The sequence below is a fragment of the Amblyomma americanum genome, chromosome 1 (genome assembly GCF_052857255.1).
Source record: "Amblyomma americanum isolate KBUSLIRL-KWMA chromosome 1, ASM5285725v1, whole genome shotgun sequence".
Classification (NCBI taxonomy): Eukaryota; Metazoa; Arthropoda; class Arachnida; order Ixodida; family Ixodidae; genus Amblyomma; species Amblyomma americanum.
The window spans coordinates 122,450,971-122,470,901 of NC_135497.1; the positions used below are offsets into that span (position 1 = coordinate 122,450,971).

The 19,931-nt window shown below is 48.7% G+C and overlaps 2 protein-coding genes across 6 annotated transcripts in view; one reads left to right on the forward strand and one right to left on the reverse strand.

Moving 5' to 3' along the window:
- Nucleotides 1-19,931, forward strand: part of LOC144113570 (oxidative stress-induced growth inhibitor 1-like) — an 87,471-nt gene that overhangs the window by 21,963 nt on the left and 45,577 nt on the right. For 3 of the 5 annotated variants that reach the window (XM_077646715.1, XM_077646716.1, XM_077646717.1), the window contains one exon: nt 19,280-19,391. In XM_077646715.1, coding sequence (XP_077502841.1) covers nt 19,338-19,391 — 54 coding nt within the window. In that variant the 5' untranslated portion in view covers nt 19,280-19,337. Of the gene's footprint in view, nt 1-12,477; nt 12,568-12,864; nt 12,890-19,279; nt 19,392-19,931 lie in introns of those variants that run through there. The other 2 variants (XM_077646718.1, XM_077646719.1) reach the window with 2 other exon arrangements.
- On the reverse strand, nt 3,352-3,798 carry LOC144113490 (la-related protein 6-like). Its single transcript, XM_077646585.1, has one exon. It carries the CDS (start codon nt 3,796-3,798, stop codon nt 3,352-3,354), a length of 447 nt encoding a protein of 148 aa, XP_077502711.1.

Here is a 19,931-nt window from a genome sequence, read left to right on the forward strand (position 1 = left end):
ATTTAGAACTGCACAAAGTACATCAACAGATCAGTGTTAAAAATTGGCTTACTTCGCATGTCAGTGCACGTTAAAGATACCAAGGCGGTTGAAATTATTCCGGAGCCCTCCACTACGGCACCTCTTTCACTCCCTCCTTTCCCTTATGGCGCGGTTCGGGTGTCCATCGAAATGTGAGGCAACTACTGCGCCATTTGCTTTCCTCAAAAATCAGTTTTCAACTTTCTTTTCACACAATCATTACTCTTAGGCGAAAATGCGCTTGTTGATCTGTCATGTATTTTTAGGTTGCTAATGAAAGCAAATGTTTTAAACAAACTGTAGATTTGGAAAAGTTTTAATCTATTAAACGAGACTTTTTAACCTCCTCTTTGGCGCCTGACAGCCTTAGCTACTTACGTGCCATAACGCCCAACACTCTGCAATAACTAGTACGGCTGCCTGCAAAGCGGAAAAGGAAGTCCCCTATAAGTTTATGGACCTCCTTCACCCCGCGACGTCACGAAGATGCGGTGGCGCTGATGTTAGCAGCGACTTTCGCATGGTAGGCAAAACAGGTTCCGCTTGCCCGTGCCTACCGCAGCTGCCGCAGTTACCGGCGGCTGCTTCAAGCCTGTGCACTGCAGAAGCAGCATATATTGACCAGCTGCGTCACTGCTGGATCCGCGTAGTAGCATAAAAAATATTAAATTAGCCTCGATAGGTTTCTCGCGCATAAATGCCGCATTCGGAAACTGGCTAACAGGCATTGGGCCACGGTAGTAAAGCACGAAGTCTGGGAGTCGATAGGCACTGCCACTCAATGCACTTAATGCATGCAAGTTACTGCGTTCATTCACCTGAACTTCAGGATAGTAGGCTGATAATTGCTCAAGGAAAAAAAAGACATATGTAGCTGCACACGTACTTATCACCTTGAGCCGGAGTGCACGGGGCGCCGACAGGTTCACTCGCCCCCAAGGAATGCGTTTTTTTGTTAATAGCACACCATGTTTAAATGGCGCGTTTTGTGACATTTAATAGTTACTTGAAACTGTTTCTTGATATGACGACGTAATTATTTCATTCGAGTAGAAAGAAGTCTGGTAAGTTGTGTCAATCTTGCGCGGTCGCGTTGGTGTGCTTAGAATAGCGTACCTTAAGTGTGCTAAACGCCATATGCTTTTTCATTGCATCATGCATGTGTCATGTTTCATGAGGTAATACATGATCGCGAAGCTTGTTTGCAAAGAAGCAGCCGCAGGCGTGCTACTAACAGACACGTGGCGAGATTGAGAGGGGACGCGGCATGAAAAGTGTTTTCGTTGTAACTAAACTTGGTGCAAATATGAAATTCCTACGCTAGTTTCAGTCATTCCTTTTACTTATAGCTATACCTGGCGCAGTTCTGGGTAATTATAATTAACACCGTCGTCAAGTCCCCCCAAGCTAGGTCTCTAATTGAGTAGATAGTGCGCAGTTTTTTTTTATGCCAGCATGTGCATAAAGCCCTGTTCTGTATGATGACGCGATTAGTTGTTTTTCTATATGATCAGTACTTATGCATGCATAGTTACATGAAAACGTTTCTTACAAAAAATAACTAACACAATACTGCACGTGTAGGGAAAAAATCGAGAGATTTATTACGCTCCTCAACGTCTCAGGAATAGTTTGCGACAAATGGAATCATTTGATTTTCATGCGAATTACGAAGGTGAGTGATCCAGTCGCAGAAAATGTGAGAGGTCAGAAAACGAACCTTAAAGTTTATTCCCTCATTTATGGCATCTTCGCTTTCGCTTTGGTCAAAGAAATGCGGCACTGAAATCAAAGAAATTACTTCACAATTTTTGACGACCACACTTCTAAAAAGCGTAATTTATAAATTTGTACTCAATATTTTGCTATAATGTTTCGTCACGAAACTAGACTTCAGGGCTAGGAAAGGAAATAATTCTAGAAATCAAAAATTTCCACCAAATCGACCAGCTTAGCAAGAGGACAAGTCAGCCTGGCTGGTGCGTGGTCATGCGGCTAAAAACAGCGCTAAGCGAGACAGGAGATCGGGGACACGACTCTGTCCCCACTTTTCGCGCAGCGCGACACGTACGTATGTCAGCAGACGATGAGCGCATGTCTGCTCCGGCGAAACAACGCCAGCACTTCCCCTCACTAGTGTCCCGAAGTAAAATCATTCCGGCTAGTGCAGAGTGTCAAAACTTGTTTTATTCAATACCTAGCGCATAAATAAACGGCAGGAACGCTTTCTACATGTTTACTACTAACCATATATACAATACACAGTGGCAAACTATTTCTCTTTATAGGCCGCACGTGGACAACGCGAGCTCGTGTACTTCGACAAATTACTAAGTTGGAAGCATCGACCATTGCTGTGATTCGTAGAAACTGGAAACGCGCCTACAAGCCTTGAAAACCCGCGCACAACACATATCCGCGACGCCACTCCCCGACCTTTTGCCTACCACGAGCTCGCTAGCTACTGCAGCGCCACCTCGTTTGTTTACAAACATGCAGGAGGTCCATAGGTCACGGTGGACATTGCCAGCGAAAATGAGGTCAACTTATAAACTGCATCAGGAGCTTGGCGTATGTAGAGGCAGCATAGAAAGGCTCAGGACTGGTTGTAGCAGTCATGCAGGTGGAAGAAGGCGTAAAAGAAGAACCAGTGGAGATGGTCAGTCTGTGTTCTCGAGCAATACTACGAGACAGAAGACGACGCGTGCAGTGGCGCGTGGAGCAGTGCTCGCGCTTGGCCCGCCGGCCAGTGAGGTCGCCTTGCCATCACGCGTGCATCGCAGTACGTAGGAGCCTTTGCGCTCTTGCGCGTGCACTTCCAGCGCCGTGCCGCCGAGAAGGAACCCTCTTAGCCTGAGCAAGAGTTGGCGCAGAAGAGAGGAAGAAGACGGCGATATACTCTGATTGCGCCACTTTGTTCTGCACTGCAGTGTTATTAACGCGACCATTGTAGGCGGCTCTCGAAGCACTACTAACCTGACGTAGTACACTGCCGCGGGTCGCGTGAAAGTCATCTCACCTGAAGGTTAACCGTAGGTGCCGGCAGGTTTCCCTCACTGGGGCGCTGCTACAACGTTCTTCACGTGCGTCGAAACTATCAAGAAGGCCGAGACGCGCTGTCATGCACTGACCAAATCCACAGTGGGATGAATAAACGGACACTTACAACAGCTTGAACGCCATGGGTTTATTTTTTTTTCTTCGGGAATGTGCTGCTCGTTGTCAGTCCTATGGCCAGATCTCGGCCTCCGAGCAAGCGGCGGCCTCCGGGCGGCTCTGCAGGGAGCCCTTGGTGCGAGTTAGCACGCTGAGAGAGGGCGCCGACTGGCCCTACGGCAGTGGCAGGCGGCGGCGTACCTTGGTTTTCTTCGCGTTCAGCTCTAGCTGGCTGGACCAGAGTACCGCCTTCTTCACCACTTCCCAGTCCTTGGTCAGGTTCTTCAGCTTTCGGAACGACGCCATGAGTTTCAGGCTCACGAAACCCCCTCTGTTGCGCCGCACCTGGTTCTGAAGAAACTTGTTCCGATCGAGGCCCTCGTCCGAGAAGTACGACTCGAGTTCGGTCACTATTCGGTACTCGATCTCCTCCTCCTCTCTGGACTGGCCGTTGTAGCACGATAGGTAGCCGGAGTCTTGCAGGTTGGCGCACTCCTCATCGTCCCAGCGGAGGCTGCGGTTGACCCTCTCCTCCCACGCCATGCCATCGCCTTCAGCCATCGGCGCTCCTTCCGCAGCCCCGCTAGCTGAACTGTTGTCGCTGCGTCCTTCGCCAGACATTGCGAGGTGCACGTGATGATCGTTTGGCTACCTTCCTTCGAAATGGTCGAGCTGAACGTGCGCCCCGTGCTTCGAGGCGATGGTGTGGCGCCGCGTGCTCTCGCGCTCTGCTGTCCAGGTTGCCTGCGCTCAAGTTTCCCGCGCCGATTGCAGCGCTTTCGCGGCGCCACTGCACGAGCACACAGTATCTGGGGGTACGACGAGCGTCCGCTGTCTGCTGGTGCCGCACGCAGCGTGCGTCTGCGTGATGCGGCCATGTATGGAGCAAAACAAAGAAGAAAAAACGAGGGCCGCTCATTAGGGTGCGCGTTTTTCAAAATTCAAAATGTGGTATCTTTTTGTACCCGCCGCGGTGGCTCAGTGGCTAGGGCGCTCGGCTACTGATCCGGAGTTCCCGGATTCGAACCCGACCCCGCGGCGGCTGAGTGTTTATGGAGGCAAAACATGTGCTGTGCGATGTCAGTGCACGTTAAACATCCCCAGGTGGTCGAAATTATTCCGGAGCCCTCCACTACGGCACCTCTTTCTTCCTTTCTTCTTTCAGTCCCTCCTTTATCCCTTCCCTTACGGCGCGCTTCACGTGTCCGCCGATATGTGAGACAGATACTGCGCCATTTCCTTTCCTCGAAAACCAATTATTAATATTATTATTATTACTGTTTTTGTATAGCGACGAAATTTCAGCGCCACCTGAGCAGCTCACGGTGCTGTGCGTCCGCGGAAGAATCCTGGTTAACAGCGGTGGCGAAAGGCGGACGCAGCCAACACAGCTCTCTGGTTCAGTTTGCAGTGAGCGAGGCGAGCGGTGAGGTGTTTCGTCCGAAGGCGAAAACAAACTTGGATAATTATGGGTGCTCTACCTACTGCTGTGTTTACCCATCTCATGACAGCTATAAAAATACTGCAGTCGACAAGGTACCGAATATATTTAAACGCTCTTCTTGGACATCGTGCATGCTAGCTCATGCACAGAGGGTATGCTGGAAATGAGTGCACTGTGGAATTAAATTCATGAGAGTGAACTGGGAAAGGGTTTACATTGACTGGGGTGTTTCGAACGTGACATCATTGGTAGGAGCTGCTTTATGTCTTTATGTAGAGGGAAGGAATGCGCTCAGTCAGTCACAGGAAATGGTCTACGGTGGTAGTGGTGGTGGTGGTGAAAAACATTTATAAGCAATTAAATTTTTACAGAAAGGTGATTGGGGTAGGACCCTATTGGCCCTTTCCCCTCACAATACTAGGTGGAGCCCCTATTCCGGGGCCCCATTGGCAAGCAACGCCGCCCGCGTCCGTTGAACCAAGGCCTTTTGGCTCTTCAGGTCTTGACAGCCGAGCAGGGCCGCCTCCCAGTCCTCTCTGGTGGGGTTGGGGGGGATAGATGGGTTAGATTGACACGCCCTACGGTGAAGTTCTTGGAGCTAACATCTGAAGTTTGTCTTCGTTTGTTATGCTCATCTGTGGTTCAGCGTGTCAATTTTGTTTCTAGTTTTTTTTCGTGCGTGTGTGTATGCAGTGGGAGCGACGTCGTACTTCTGAGAGTACTTATGTCGTTTTTCACATTGTTTCACCTAAGCTTTTGTGTATTTATTTACATAATTTTATTTCCCTCAGTGGTTTAAAATTTTGTATCTTTATTTGTTGCATTTATGAGATAATAATAATAATTGGTTTTTGGGGAAAGGAAATGGCGCAGTATCTGTCTCATATATCTTTGGACACCTGAACCGCGCCGTAAGGGAAGGGATAAAGGAGGGAGTGAAAGAAGAAAGGAAGAAAGAGGTGCCGTAGTGGAGGGCTCCGGAATAATTTCGACCACCTGGGGATCTTTAACGTGCACTGACATCGCACAGCACACGGGCGCCTTAGCGTTTTTCCTCCATAAAAACGCAGCCGCCGTGGTCGGGTTCGAACCCGGGAACTTCGGATCAGTAGTCGAGTGCCATAACCACTGAGCCACCGCGGCGGGGTTTATGAGATCTCAAATCCTGTTCTAGACGAATAAAAAGAAAAATAGAAAGTGGTTCAAATTTCTCTCTATATATATTTCTTGGATTTCACAACATCACTAAACCCTTAATTTCGGGAATTAATCTTTTGGTTTTAATTAGGTTTATCGTCCCAATGCAACGAAGACTATAAGGGGCGCCATAGTAGGAGCTTCCAGATAATTGCAACCACTTGGAGTTCTTTAACGTACGTGCACTGACATCGCGCAGTACGCGGGCCTCTACAATTTTGCCTTCACCGAAATGCGACCGCCGCAACCAGGATCGAACACGAGTCATTTGGGTCAGCAGCTGAGCACCATAACCACTGAGCCACCGCGGCGGCCTTTCTATAGTTAAGTATTTACCAAAAGAAAAATACGACCAAAACAATTCATGTAATTGGTGCCTTCATGAAATTCCTGAAATGAAAGTCCTGTGGAAGATAATTAGCAAGAAACCCATCGTCTTTTTGTATGCTTTGAGCTATGCTTCTCTGAGAGGAATACACAAAGTAAACAAGTGTCGATCCTTTAGGATGTAGACCACTATCATCTGATATATATGTGTAGTAGGTTTGCGTTTTTCGCATTTCTAGCCGACCATTCACATAGTCGATGTCACAGTGGATGTCAATTACATAGCTGATTTCATTATTTGGGTCAGAGCCTTGTTTCTCAGGTACTTAATTAATCTCAATAAGCTCAACTGCGCTGCCAGATATTGCCGCGCCGTCGGGACTGCAACACAATCATGGCTGCTCGGAATTTGTGATCAGCCCAACTCGAAAGCAGTTGAAACGAAATGCAGCAGTGGTGTCGTCAAGGCTTTCAATGCGTTGATATCCGCAGAGAAGAAGGCGTTGACTTAGAAGGGCATCGCGGTCATTGCGCGTCTGCTATGCGGCCGGGCTGGCGCGAACGCATCGGTTATGGAGGAAGGCGCAGGGCCACCACGGCCAGCCTCGAGGGGGGCGCGCGCACTCTCCCTTCGAGAGACCGGCCGTGACTGAGAGCGTGCGGTTAACGCGGCGAGTGCCACGAGGCGGCGCTGGCGATGTGGTCGCTGCTGGCGCCACCATACCAGCGCACGGAGCCCATAGCAGCGCACCTTGGAGCTCGCTCAGCGGCGACCCTTGAGACGCTCGACCATTTCGAAAGCAACTAGCCTAACTGTTCATCTTGTCCATCTCTTAGTGCTTGCCAAAGGACTCAACGCGGATTCTATTTACTTTGTTCTCTCCCCTCCTTTTGTAAGGGTAAAATAAATGATGCTGGTGATTATCCATTAGAGAGCTTTAGAATAGGGGAACCCAGTTTGCGGAGATCCCTAGGAAATAGCCTATGAAAAAGCGCGCGCTGGTGACATTTAGTTTACTTTCACGTACAAAAACGACTCGGGCTATGAGAGATGTCGTAGTGGAGGACCCCGGATAATGTTTAACCACCTGGGGTTGTCACTACCTTGGGTTTTTACCATCTGGGGTTTTTACCATCTGGGTACCACGTGCAATGCTCACATTTTTTTCCCCTTGTCACAAGAGGCCTGTCGGAAACTAAACATCATGACAGAATTGAATTTCTGAGATTGTGCTTTACCTTATGCCGAAACAGGTTGTAGTGTGAACCAAAGCTTTCGTCACTTTCTTTACAGCAGGGAGAGACCTAACCCTGGTGTAAACAGCGTGGCGTCTCAAAGGGGAAATGCCCGATGGGCAAAATCGGCAACTTTTTCTTCTAAACTGGCTTTGCACGTGACGAGCACCTGCTGCCCATCCCGGTCACAAGGCACATGCTTTGCGGGCCAGACCGGAGACACGTGCGCCGTGGACGTATCCCAGCGCACAGAGGCGGATCTGGAGGCATCTAAGAAAGGAGTGTTGGATATTGTATGGCGCGAATGTTACGCGGTGCGGGGCCGACCGGTTGCGGGAGGGAGGGGAAGAGGCTCTTGAAGGAGCCTGGCGACGTGCAGTTCTGTCGTGTGTCATACAGTGAATTTATTTGATATCTACCTTTTCGTTTCTTGAAGTATACGGCAGAGAAAAATAAGTGAGGCAGGTTTGACGATTGTATTTCTTGGAATTTCGCCCAGTGCGTTTGTTTTGAGAAAGTTTATAAGTGGACTGCAAAAGTGTAAAACTTGGATTGAAATTTTGGTCTTCGGGAAAAGAACCTGATTTATCACGCGAGTAAATGTGGTAAATAGTTTGCTATTATCTTTTTTTTGTCCTTTCTAGAAGATTTCGGTTAACTTCAGAGGAACGTTTTATTGTAAACTTAAGAACAAACACCACACACGTCGAGTACAGTGCAGTCTACACTAAACAAACGAAGTATTTTGTTTCAGCAAAACACAGTAATTAAAAAATGTCGTGCGGGAATATTGAATGAACTTTACATCCTTACGGTGTATTTTTTTTTTACTTCGGGCTAGTATAATTGAACAAAGAAGCGCAAACAACGGTACATGGATTTGTTCGAGAACTACGTAAAGGAACCAAGAAACAATCCTACTCGTGCTCTGTGCAGCTTGTTGGGAGAGCATAATAATAATTGGTTTTTGGAGAAAGGAAATGGCGCAATATCTCTCATATACCGTTGGACACCTGAACCGCGCCGTAAGGGAAGGGATAAAGGAGGGAGTGAAAGAAGAAAGGAAGAAAGAGGTGTCGTAATGGAGGGCTCCGGAATAATTTCGACCACCTGAGGATTTTTAACATGCACTGACATTGCACAGCTCTCGGGCGCCTTAGCGTTTTGCCTCCCTCTCGAGCCGACGGAAAGAATTTCAAGGTGTGAGGAGGAGGGGTTTGAGGGCGCTGAAAGGACAACTTCAACCGCAAAGAAAAGTGGGGGGAACCTGAAAGAGCTCCAATCCATGACAAAAAAAGTCCCCGAGAGTTCCGCGGTCCTCCGATTGTTGTAAACCGGACAGCGCCCCTCTCGCGCCTTTTTCTCTGGAGCGAAAATATTGACCTGCCACGCAGCAGCATAGAAGTGGTGCGGTAGTTTCCACGATCACTGCATTGGCCTTTCTTTCAAAGCCTCGATACGCGGACGACTTATCAGTGTTCTGTCAGAGTTGAGACACCCCGTGTATCTTATCGTCGTTATAAAAGACAAAAGAAGGTTCGTTGGACACCGTAAATATGGCTGGTATTTCCCGCTCCCATTACGTGCAACCTCGGACTGGTTTAGGTGTTGCTCATCGCCACGTGACGAGATTGGACGCCTAGAGCAGTCACTTGCACTATTCCAAGATAAAAGACGCACACGGAATGATGATAATATACGTACCGCGAACATCAGCACGTTATGAGTGCAACTCCACATAACGGCACAATTCTTGGCGTTTGGTCTTTGCAAAGTTTCTGATACTTTTCAAAACCCTTTTAAGTCGAGATATCGCTGGTTTAAATGGGGGTAACCGCGTCTTGTGCTACGTTTCTTGTTTATTCCTGTTACATATGCTTTAGGGTGCGACACCAAGGATCCGAAAGTAATTTTGATATGACCACTGCGAGTTGCACTTACCACTGCAAAGTAAGAGTTGTGATCAGTGGGTATTTTGCGCATCTCTGCTGCTGGTATTTACATGACATGTTCATGTGTCGTTTTCTTCGAGCCCTTATTTCAAGACAACCGCCCCCCCCCTCCCCCTCCTCTCCTCACTCCCTTTTCACTCAATGTTTTCCTCATGCGAGGTGCGGGATCCGACGTCGCTGTTATATTATCTCGCTTGTTAAGGCTTGGAGAGCGAATTGCTGTTGCTGCTGGGTCCAATTTTTACGTCTTAAAACCCGAAATTCGTGTCGTCGAAGGGCCGAGGTCTACAGGAGGAGCCATGCACATCATTGCTGCTGTGGCTATCATAGAGTTTCTTACTATTAACTACAGGGAAAGCTGGCACGCCGCCAATGGGAGTTTGCATGGAGATTCCTCGAGACCATCTGTACCACCATGGGCGCTCTAAGCATCATGGGGCGGAGAGCTACCGACTGCAGAACCGCAACTTTCGGCCAAAAAATAACGAAAAAAACATAGTTGTTCGATAATCAAGAATGCGCTAGCATTCAAAATCCTGTCTATAAATTGCAACAAACGAGCAGAAAAGCATGTAAATGTAAATTTTGCCCAAAATAAGCGATGGCTTGCTCTCCTATTTGCCAAGCATTGCAGATAACAAAAGGCAATATTTTGTGCTTAACAAGCGCACTTTTAAAAATAAATATCTTTAAAAAATGTTGATGTTTGAACAAGTTAAGGGCTTTTTAATGGCACTTCCGAAACCAAAAATCTTTTATTGGCGTCGTGAGCTGTTGCATTTTCGCTAACATGGCTTTTTTTTTTTTTTGCCCTACGTTTGTGCCAAAGTCATCTGCGCTGTGGACGGAACGGGACATCTCAGTAACGGCAATCTATGTTCCTGAAAAAAAAAAAAAACGACTGTTCCGCACCAAGTAGCTCATCGCCCCATGATGCTTTGAGCGTCCATGGTGGCTGAGGTGCAGCGCTGCCAGCTTTCCCTCTAGTTTATGGTAAGAAACTCTATGCTTCTGCGTTAACGTGGACGCGCCGCGACAGCGCGCATCAAACGCAGGAGTTCGACTGTCGCGCACTTGACACTGGACAAGGTCAGTCCTGTTGCGCATTTGACCATGAGTGCGTGGTATGCGCAGCTGCCTGTACATCTTCCAACCCATTCATGCCTTCCCTCAGTTACCGTGCTTTTCCTTTCTTCCTCGTTCTCCGGTCGTGCATAGGCGTATGCCGGTACAGGTGGCGTCGTGGAGACAAGTGCGTGCGCTGCCAGAAGGGGCTGCCTTCGCTCGCTTGCAGGGCCGGTGTAATGTAGCCATTCTGCAACCAATTCAGTCTTCGCATTTCCCGGCCTTCACCACTGGCTGAAGCGACGCCACCGATCTCCACTCGGGACGGATGCCTCATTTATAGACCTATACCGCGTTCCCACTTTCCGAGCGGCGGCTCGCGCTCGCCGCCGCCGCTCGAGTCCGGCCGTGGTCCCGTGGCCCGCGTTCGCTCTCCGAAGCCAAGCAATAGCCGCGACGTGGCGTCACAACCAGCGGCGCGAAGGGCGGCAAATACGAAAAATGGAATGGAATCTGTTGCAGCACTGCAGGAGATTGCTGGTTTCTTGTAATCATCACGAATCACATCGCATTTCCTCCGAGTTTGCGATATTAGCTGATGGCTTCCGGCTGTCGGAGATGAAATGTCCCGTATGAAATGACAGCGCGATGACTACGCGAAATGACCTGAGCTGTTGTTCGCTTCTTTTCCCAGCGGCGGCACGCTTACCTCGTTGTAGCCGCTGGAGGTCACTAGCGGCTGCGGGGACTGGTCATACAGAATGGCCGTAACGATCGGCCCCGATGCTCTGTAAAGTTGCGCTGAATACGACGTTTGTGACGTAATTTGCTGACTGGACGGAACTATTTGATCTACTCTTGCTGAAATCCGTGGGTGATAGCGACAGCCTTGCCCCCAGACGCGGCAGTGCCGCTATTCGAAGATTTACTCAGACTCACGGCTGCACAGTCAGACTCCGAAGGGCCCCTATAATCGTACACAGCTCAAGAACGAAGCCGCTAACGCCTCTCAAAAAAGGCCGTCCAGCCAAAGGCGATTGTTATGACGTTACAGTTAATCCACGTGTAACCCTAAGTCACGCTAAATTAACCCCCCAAGTAGGGATTGGCGACTTGCGTAGCTCCCTCAGGAGGATCGGTCCTGGCGACAGTGACCTTCAGTCGGCATCCGATGATGAAGCGGCTATCACCGCGGCTCGAGTCTCTTGCTTTGCCGTGAGAGTCAGCAGCGTTCTGCTCACGGAGGCCGGGCTGGCAGCTTTTCTTCTTGAGTAGCTCGCCGAAGTCCCAGCGCATGGGCCGCCCCGAAAAGCCGTGCGAGAAGGCTACGCCACGCGTGGGCGTCGTCAGACCCTGTGCGCCGTCGCGGTGCCCATGTAACGCAGTACGACATGATACGCCAGAGCCGAACGTTCACAAAGCATACCAAGTACAGCGGCTTGAAGGCCGCGGATATATTATTTGTGCGGGTATTTTATTCACCCTCACAGGCGTTCACAGCGGCGGAGTTCTGGCGGCAGAATCGTTCCTTTTCGCGCCTGTAATTAATTTATGAGCTCTGCGCTGCACTGGTGCAGCATCGCCGCCATTTGAAGCACGGCTCCTCGCTTTGAGATTCGAACGGGCCCTGAACAGAGCGCCGCGTCGACGCACTTGTGATTCCCATCCTTTCGCTTTGCGCCGCCCGTGCGTTATATTTAGATAAGTAAGACGAGTGGAAGTGTGCCGGTTAGCTTGCTCGAGCGTCTACGCCCGGTCCACAAAAGAGCTCGGCGCCGAGTTGCACTTCGCTCGGGCGTGGACCGCGACGGCTGGCGCGCTTCGCGCCTGCCCGTCTCGTGTTTCGTGCCATTGTCTTGCCTGGCGGTGCAGTACACCCGTACCCGTGTACGGACTACGTGCATGCACTGGGGACGAGCGTAGTTTTCCATGCCTGCGCTCCTCTCTCTGCTTGCTTCGTGTCGAAACGGTGGTTTCATCCCGCCGCCGCTTGCCCGCATCTCCTATCCCCCCTCCCCCTTCCCCCTCCCTTCACGAGAAGCCTCGATCGTTTCATATTGCTTTCCGAAACGCGCTGCGTAGGATCGTGATGGTACGTGAACGTGTTTCAACCAAGAAGCAGTACTGAAAGACTGCCACTTCGTGCGCGTCTGACCTGGCAGGCTTGTGGTAAGTGCTACTATATCTCAAACGAAAGGATCATGTAGGCAGTTCTTGCGCGGCCATGTATGCGTGCAGTTTTTCACTGCAGAATTGCTGACGATGCGCGTTACCCGCTTTTTTTGTGCGACGCACTTACAAGCGCAGCGCGCTTGCGTTTGCAGCTGGGCTCAGCCCACTCAGAACATCGCCCTGTCTTGCTTGTAACGGTATGGAGTTCCGGCGCGTTCTGCGGTGAATTTCGGTGACGCCGTCTGCGATTTCATCAACGCACTCGGCTGCTTGGCTTGTGCCCTCGATAACAGGTTGCGACGCCGCTGCAGTCTCCCCGGTAAAGATTTTAGCCTCTGCACGCTAGTGTTTATTCTTTCTTTTGGACGTGACTGCATTGTAAAGTATTTCTCCATTGTCTTGGATATTTGCGTTGTCGGACAACTGCTTGTGCGCTTACGGTTCTGGTCAGTTCACTGTCCACATACTCCTTTGTTCAGAGTTCTTTGCAGCAAAAAAAGCAGAAAACTGTCAACATTAGCTGTAACGTGCCCTTTGTGTTATGGTTTTTTTTTTGTTCGCGAGGACAACACCAAACGTCCCGAGGACGTCCTCAAATGGTCAAAACGTCTCCATCCCGAACAGTGCATTGAGTACTTTTTGAGTACATCACGCATCCAAATGTCTTCAAGAGAATGTTCTCAGTTTGTACTTTAGTGGACGACTCGAGGATAAAAATAAATGTTCTACAAATGTCCTGTCACAGGACAATATTGTGGAATTTAACTCGTATAAAACCAGCTTCTCTCGAACTCTGCTTTCATTACTTATGCTGCAGGTATATTAAAAGACACTTGTGTTCTATAGCGATATAGCGAAGTAAACCATTGTAAAAAATTATATGCTTTGAGGAGGTATCTTAAGATATTTTGGCCTTTAAACCCGGTGTTATGTGCCGCATGCTTGTGATGGGGTTGGACTGATTTTTGGGCCACTCGTCTGATTGGCTTTTCCATTGAGGTGGCAGAATTCAACTCCAGGGAGAGTTATAGCTCGTCGCTGTATGAAAAGACTGCATGAAGAACAACCTGTTGGTACGAAAAAATGTGGTGAAGCAGTCAACGGTTGAGCATGGCGAAGCTTTTGCAAAATGTATTTGCTGGTATTCAAGACAAAAGAAGCAACAAAAAGAAAGCTCTTTCACAGCTGCCTAGCTCTGCACACTGCCTACAATAATTAAGCAAATAATAACCCTCATTCTCTGGGCTAAATTGTCATGACATTCTGAAAACGGACTAAGAAGGTCCCTCAGTAAATGTTTGAGGATGTCCTGAAGACATACTGAGGCCAGACGACAGACTAATTGAGGACGTCCGTAGGACAACACAATGTTCTCAAAAATTATCATCAGGGCGTCCTGAGGATGTAGTTGTGTTGTCTAGTGGCACTCGCTATGGTTGCCGCCGCGAAAAACAGTCCATGAGATATTTTCTCAGGCAACATGCCCTTTGAGTGTTTGTTGAGTGAGCTAATCTTTGCCCTTATCGCCCCTGACTTGTTGCATCCGTCACACTTTATCGGGCATTCAGCCTGTATGTTCAATTCAGCATTCTGTCATAACTGTTCATGCTGAGGACCTTGTGCTATCACCTGTGTGAATATCACACATTCAGTCGCCTAAGCGCTCTTGCATGGTCGCCTGCAACACGTCACTGTTTTAGTTAGTCTTTTGTACTGCGGTCTACCCTCACCCTATTCTCATACTTCCCAGCTCTGGTAAACACAAAGTATGAGTTGAGCTTCCCTTTTATTAAAACCTCTGCCTCAAGCTACCCACCAGTGTAACCCATTTGTATCTATTTGTATATTATTTATTTATTTCATACTGCAGATCATATTACAGATCCAAGCAGAACAAATACAGAAGTACATAGTACAGATCCAAGGGCAACAAGTAAAATTAACAACTAAAAAGAAGCATGCAGCATATCACTATGCGCTGCCAATCGTGTCGGCAAATTCCACTCTCTTATAATACGTGGGAAAAATGAAAATTTAAATGCGTCACTTCGAGCCAAGTAGGGGGGTAAGTGCACTAGGATGGGTAAGTGACCCAGGATTATGAAGATAATGATGGTGATACGTAGGGAATGAAACTAAAAATGTTATATAGGGTGCAGGATCAAGCACCAATTTGTTATTTATGAGCTGGGAAAGAAATTCGTAACAAATATTTGTTCATCTTGCCTCAAGAGGTTGGATAATCTTAGATTTCAGTAGCTTAGACCAAGAATCGAATGGTGAAAATTTGGAATAAATAAACCTTACGGCTTTCATTTCGATTCTTTCAAGTTTTTGAATATTGGTTTAGTATATGGATTTCACACTGCGCATGCATACCCAAGCTTAGGCCTGAGTAGTGAATTATATGTGAGTAGTTTAACCTGTGCAGGGACCCCTGAAAGTTTATTTCGCAAAATCGTAGCTTGCGAAAGGCGGACGAGCAGATATGTTCCACATGTGAATTCTAGGACAGATTGTTAGTTCTAGATATGTAAAGCTGGAGACATCATGTAATGGTGATTATCCAAGTTGATACCTGTTATCACTTCAACGAAACAGCCTAGGGCCAGCACCAACGCGCAGACCGATAATTTTTCCCGCGCTGTCTTGTTTCCCCAATCCTTCTTGACGCGCGCACCTAGTACACAGAAGACACAATGAAGGATCCACACCGGCGAGAACACAATTCATTTGCGAGCGGCTGTTGGCAGATGCGCGTAGCTTGAAGAGAGCAACTCAGTGCATGCTTCAAAATGGTCGTGTTATACGTATTGCCTGTCTGTCGGTCTGCATAGTACTCGTCGGTCGGGGTAAGGGCGGTGTAGGCATCACAGCGAACACGTTCAACAATTCATGAAAATAGCGAATTCGAAATGGGAACTTTTCTCAGGAACAAACTGTCACCCGCGGCAGACGTGAGTTACTATAAAATAATCATACTTAGGTAGCTAGTTAATTAAAATCAATTAATATTAAGAAACGCAGTCTGTTAGTGCCAATGTGGAGTTCGAAGCCATGGACAAGGTGATGCCCTGCCAATTTTCGGTAGGAAAAACGCCGTTCTCTGGAGGTCTGCAGCGCGAAGAAATCCGGCGCTGTTTTCCGCACAAAACTGAAACCGAGCGCATGAAGCGCGCGGGACGTTCGGTGCTCCTATAGGTGCAAACGCAGCTTACGCTGGTGGCGGGTTGCACGCCTACGGCGCCGGATTCGAATGCTCAATTATACCATGGCATGCGCGAACTCCCTGTTCGCATGAATTTTCTAAATTGTTCGCTGAATTTCCCGGTGTGCTCTCAGCAGTAGCTTTTTTTCTTTTCGTCACACCCCAACCCTAACACAAATCGCACGGACATGTCCCCAAAAACCCCACCATCTAACGCCGCGTAATGCGACCCTTGAGCTGTGGGAGGTGAACCTGACCAGCTGGCGCACGCCTCGACGACCGGGCAGCGCTCCTCATCGCCAGAAGCCTCCGGAGCCCTGGACTGAGGGCCCGCCCACATGCGCTCCGGCCACCATCCCCTTCAGTAAACGCTCGCTCACTCACTCACTCACTCACTCACTCACTCACTCACTCACTCACTCACTCCACAGAAGCAGTGAAAGGGCGAAACCAAAGAGCGTCAGCACGCTCAAACTGGCATGGGAATACGGTTTTTATGCGGCGTGGAGCGGAGGAGTAGCGTGTATGGTAGCTATTTCGGCACTAATGCAGCGTCCATAGTTGCTCCTGATTTCTTTTGTTTTCCATTATTTGCGGGTGTCATTGAACTGAAGTTAATTAAGGCTTCCAAGGAAAGTGTTTCTTTTTAGCCTCCACCTGTTGTTTCCTTCGGTTTCCTACCCTTGCATTCCCGACAGAACGTCACTTCTGTGGCTTCATCGCGGATTTCGTCGCTCGCTGCAAACCGGAAACCTTTCTCATCCACCATTCTTTATCGTACTTTTCACAATAGCCATCCGAACGCCGTGCATCTTTCATGTGACCATAGTTATCACTAGACAGAAGGAATATTTGGACACTGAAAGCAAGAAGCTTTAGGCGTTGCAAATAAAGTACTTCAGTATAGGCGCCATATTTATTCTTGAGAACTGTTCTTTCAAATGATGCGTTAGACATCAATACACATGGCAGAAAAATCTAATAAATTATTTTAGTAGTACCTGATAGTTAGGCATTTCGTGGCTTTGTTACCGCTTGTCCGGCAACGAAAGATCCATTTACTGCTAAGACCTTTGGATTCGAAGCAGAAAACTTTTTCCTGCCGCTCTGATTCAAACTAGCGACTCCCTGATTAAGAAATAGCCGAAAAGTGACGTAAACGGGGACTCCGTGATTGCTGGCGGCAAGCGGTGCAGCCTAGCAGCAGCCGAAATGAAGCTACCGCCGGCCGGACGTTGAAGGCCTCTATCACTACCGTCGCTTCGTTTACGTTTGCACCAGCGTTACGATGGATCCCGTTCCCGATTCCGACAACGAAGTTCTCGCAAACAACTGCGGCCTGCGCTTCAGCTACCTCAACCCCACACAGCGTGCGATGCTTTTGAGGGCTGAGGTGGCGGGTGTGGCAAGACAGTTCGAGCGTCGAGGATTGGGCAGCGTCAGGCAGCAAGCCAAGCGCTACTGCCGACGCTGTCGTTGTCACCGCCGAGCCACCGTTCACGACTGATGAGTATACACAGACACTAGTACGTACGGACATATTTAAATTCAGTAATAGTAGTCCTCGTGGTTATGCAGCCCAGCGTCTATAGGTACACGTTGAGCGAACACGCCGAGCAGTGCTTTTGTTTTGCTAATGTGGAGGCTCCTGCAACATTAGCTAGCCACAGGTGTTTTTCTCGTCGCAGGTGCGTGTGGAAATATGACCTTCGTCCGAGAAGCACTTAGAGGATCGCTTGGAGGTCCTCTGCACTAAATCGAGGAGCGTCAAAAACGAAACCATGCGCGCATGCAAATCGCATAGCCGCGAAGCACCATAACATATACCGAAATTCAGCTGGCCGCCTGTTCAGGTTCTTTTTCAGTCTTCCTCGCGTGATGAAAGGGCAGCAGCGGTTTCAAAGCAAAACATATATACTTCAATATCGATCAAGCGCGTAACCTTTCTCCTTTCGAAATCGTTTTTTTTTTTTGTAAAGAATAAAGTCAGTCTGCTCGGAATCTCCACGCTGTCAGCACGTCTCTTTTTATTCTGCAGCGCTACACCTTTACGCGAATTTGTCAGCCTCAGAGATATATGGTGGATTCGGTCATTTCGTCATCGCGTTTGTACTTGCGAGATTGGCTCGGGGCGACGATACCTGTTTTTTGTTTCTCGCTGTTTTCTGCGTTGCAAGAGCTTTGTTTTCGGTAAGAGTGTCTTTTTGTAGTTAGGAGCTGGTATTCTATCGATACAAGCCAACTTCAATTTCTCCTCAGTGTCGCCATAATACCAAACTTTACGCGCTTACCGGACAGGAACGGGCGCTATAGACTATATTAACAATGTGACTTTCACATATAAACGCTCGTTTGCTACGTCCGCAGCCAGAAAATCCACTGAATGAAGGAGAAACGCAAGCCTAATTCAAGGCAGCTCATTCATAGGTCTCAAAGTTATGTTATGAGCCGTGTTTGTTGTTTCCTGCAAATATGTACTGTGAGCGCGCGATGAGCATACCCTGTCTTAAAATTATGACAAAAAATTGTTGAGTTAGAGGAAATAGGCATATACCATGCCACCACCTCTCCCCTCACGCATTTTTTTTTAGCGAAAAAAAAAAGTGGCACGCTCGTGACGAACGCTGGACTTGAGCAGATGTTGACAGTTTATGGATAGTGTGTGTGTCCGGCTTGGGCTAGTTTGTGACAAGTATAGTTGCAAACAGCACGATGGGGACGACGAACTATTTTTTTATAGAGCCGAGCTTTTCTTATGGCCCTCGTTCTCGGCCGTCCGTTCTCTCTTTCGCTGCTACATAGCGCGCTGCTCGGCAGACTTCTGAGAACGACAGATCCATGTTTCTGCTACTCAGCATGCATGGAAGCGGAGCGTTGTGGCATGCAGCTCTGGTATGCTAAGCGTGGGGAGCTGAGCTGGCGGCATGCTCTCCACAAGCGTCGAACATGGCGCCCCCAAAATGTCATTTCTTTCTCTCGCTTTTAAAGAGTACAGAGGCGAATTAGCTACGGTCGACCCACAAAGATAATTTTGATCTTCGTGACGAGCAAAACTTTCGCCTGAGCTTTTGGGCTCCTTTGTACGCTAAGAGCATGAAACCAAGGCGCAAGTGCGCGATCGACGCCATCTGTGAGGCTGTCCTCACTCACTCAGGACAAAGTGATATTTCCAGAGGGATGAACTTTGTTCGCCTGGAATATTTTTGACGGTTACTGTGTCGGGAAGTTTTTTTTTATGTCGCTTTTCTTTTTATCTGCCGTTGCCTACGGTGACTTGAGCACATTCTTGCCGTACTACGGAAACAAAAACATTTCTCGCGCTAGCGCGAACAGTCGAAGGTGTCACGTTTCGTTGCTTGTGAAACCCTAAAGCGTTCAGAGCTTGCGAAAGACTCCCGGCCCCACCGTTTCTCCGAACATTCCTTTGGGGCCGGAGAAGCGAGCCAACCTTGTTAAGCAAACGCACTTGTCATCATCGTCCTCTCTCTCTCTGTCGCGCAGATACCCCCCGCGCTGACTTCTGGCAGCACGGCGGTGCAACCAGATTTTTGTCCACGGTATGGCGCGGCTGGCAGCGGATCACCAGCGCGATAGGGCTACTGCTCATGATCAGGTAAGTGATCGATTCCAGTTTCCTCATTTGGGGGGCCGGCATCTTTTCAGTTGGCGCGGATTTGTAGGGTGTGTGTGTGTGGGCGGGGGGAGGAGTATCTTTCTGTGTGGCGGCAATAATGGGACGGTTCGATTCTTTCGACTCGACTAGACTATATAGTGAAGATTGCTCACTTCCTTGCAATTAGCAAAAAGTACGGCACAGGTGTGTGTCATCGAACTTGCGCCACAGATATGGAGTCCCTTCATTTTTCATTGCTCACCTGTAGTGGTGCCTCAGTGGCAGAGGTGTTGTACTCCAAGGCATTAGGTCGCGGGATGGAATCCTGGCCGCGGCAGTCGCATTTTGATGAAGGCGAAATACGAAAACGCCCTTGTGCTGTGTGTGCATGTTCAGAAGCCCAAGGTCATCGAAATAAGTCCGGCGTCTCTTACCGCCCATGTGCAGCTTCGCCATTAAATCCCATGCCATTTTCTCAATTGCTCCAGCGTCCGGCGTTCTAAATGCCATCGCCGTCGTCAGTCACTCTTCGGACTGCCG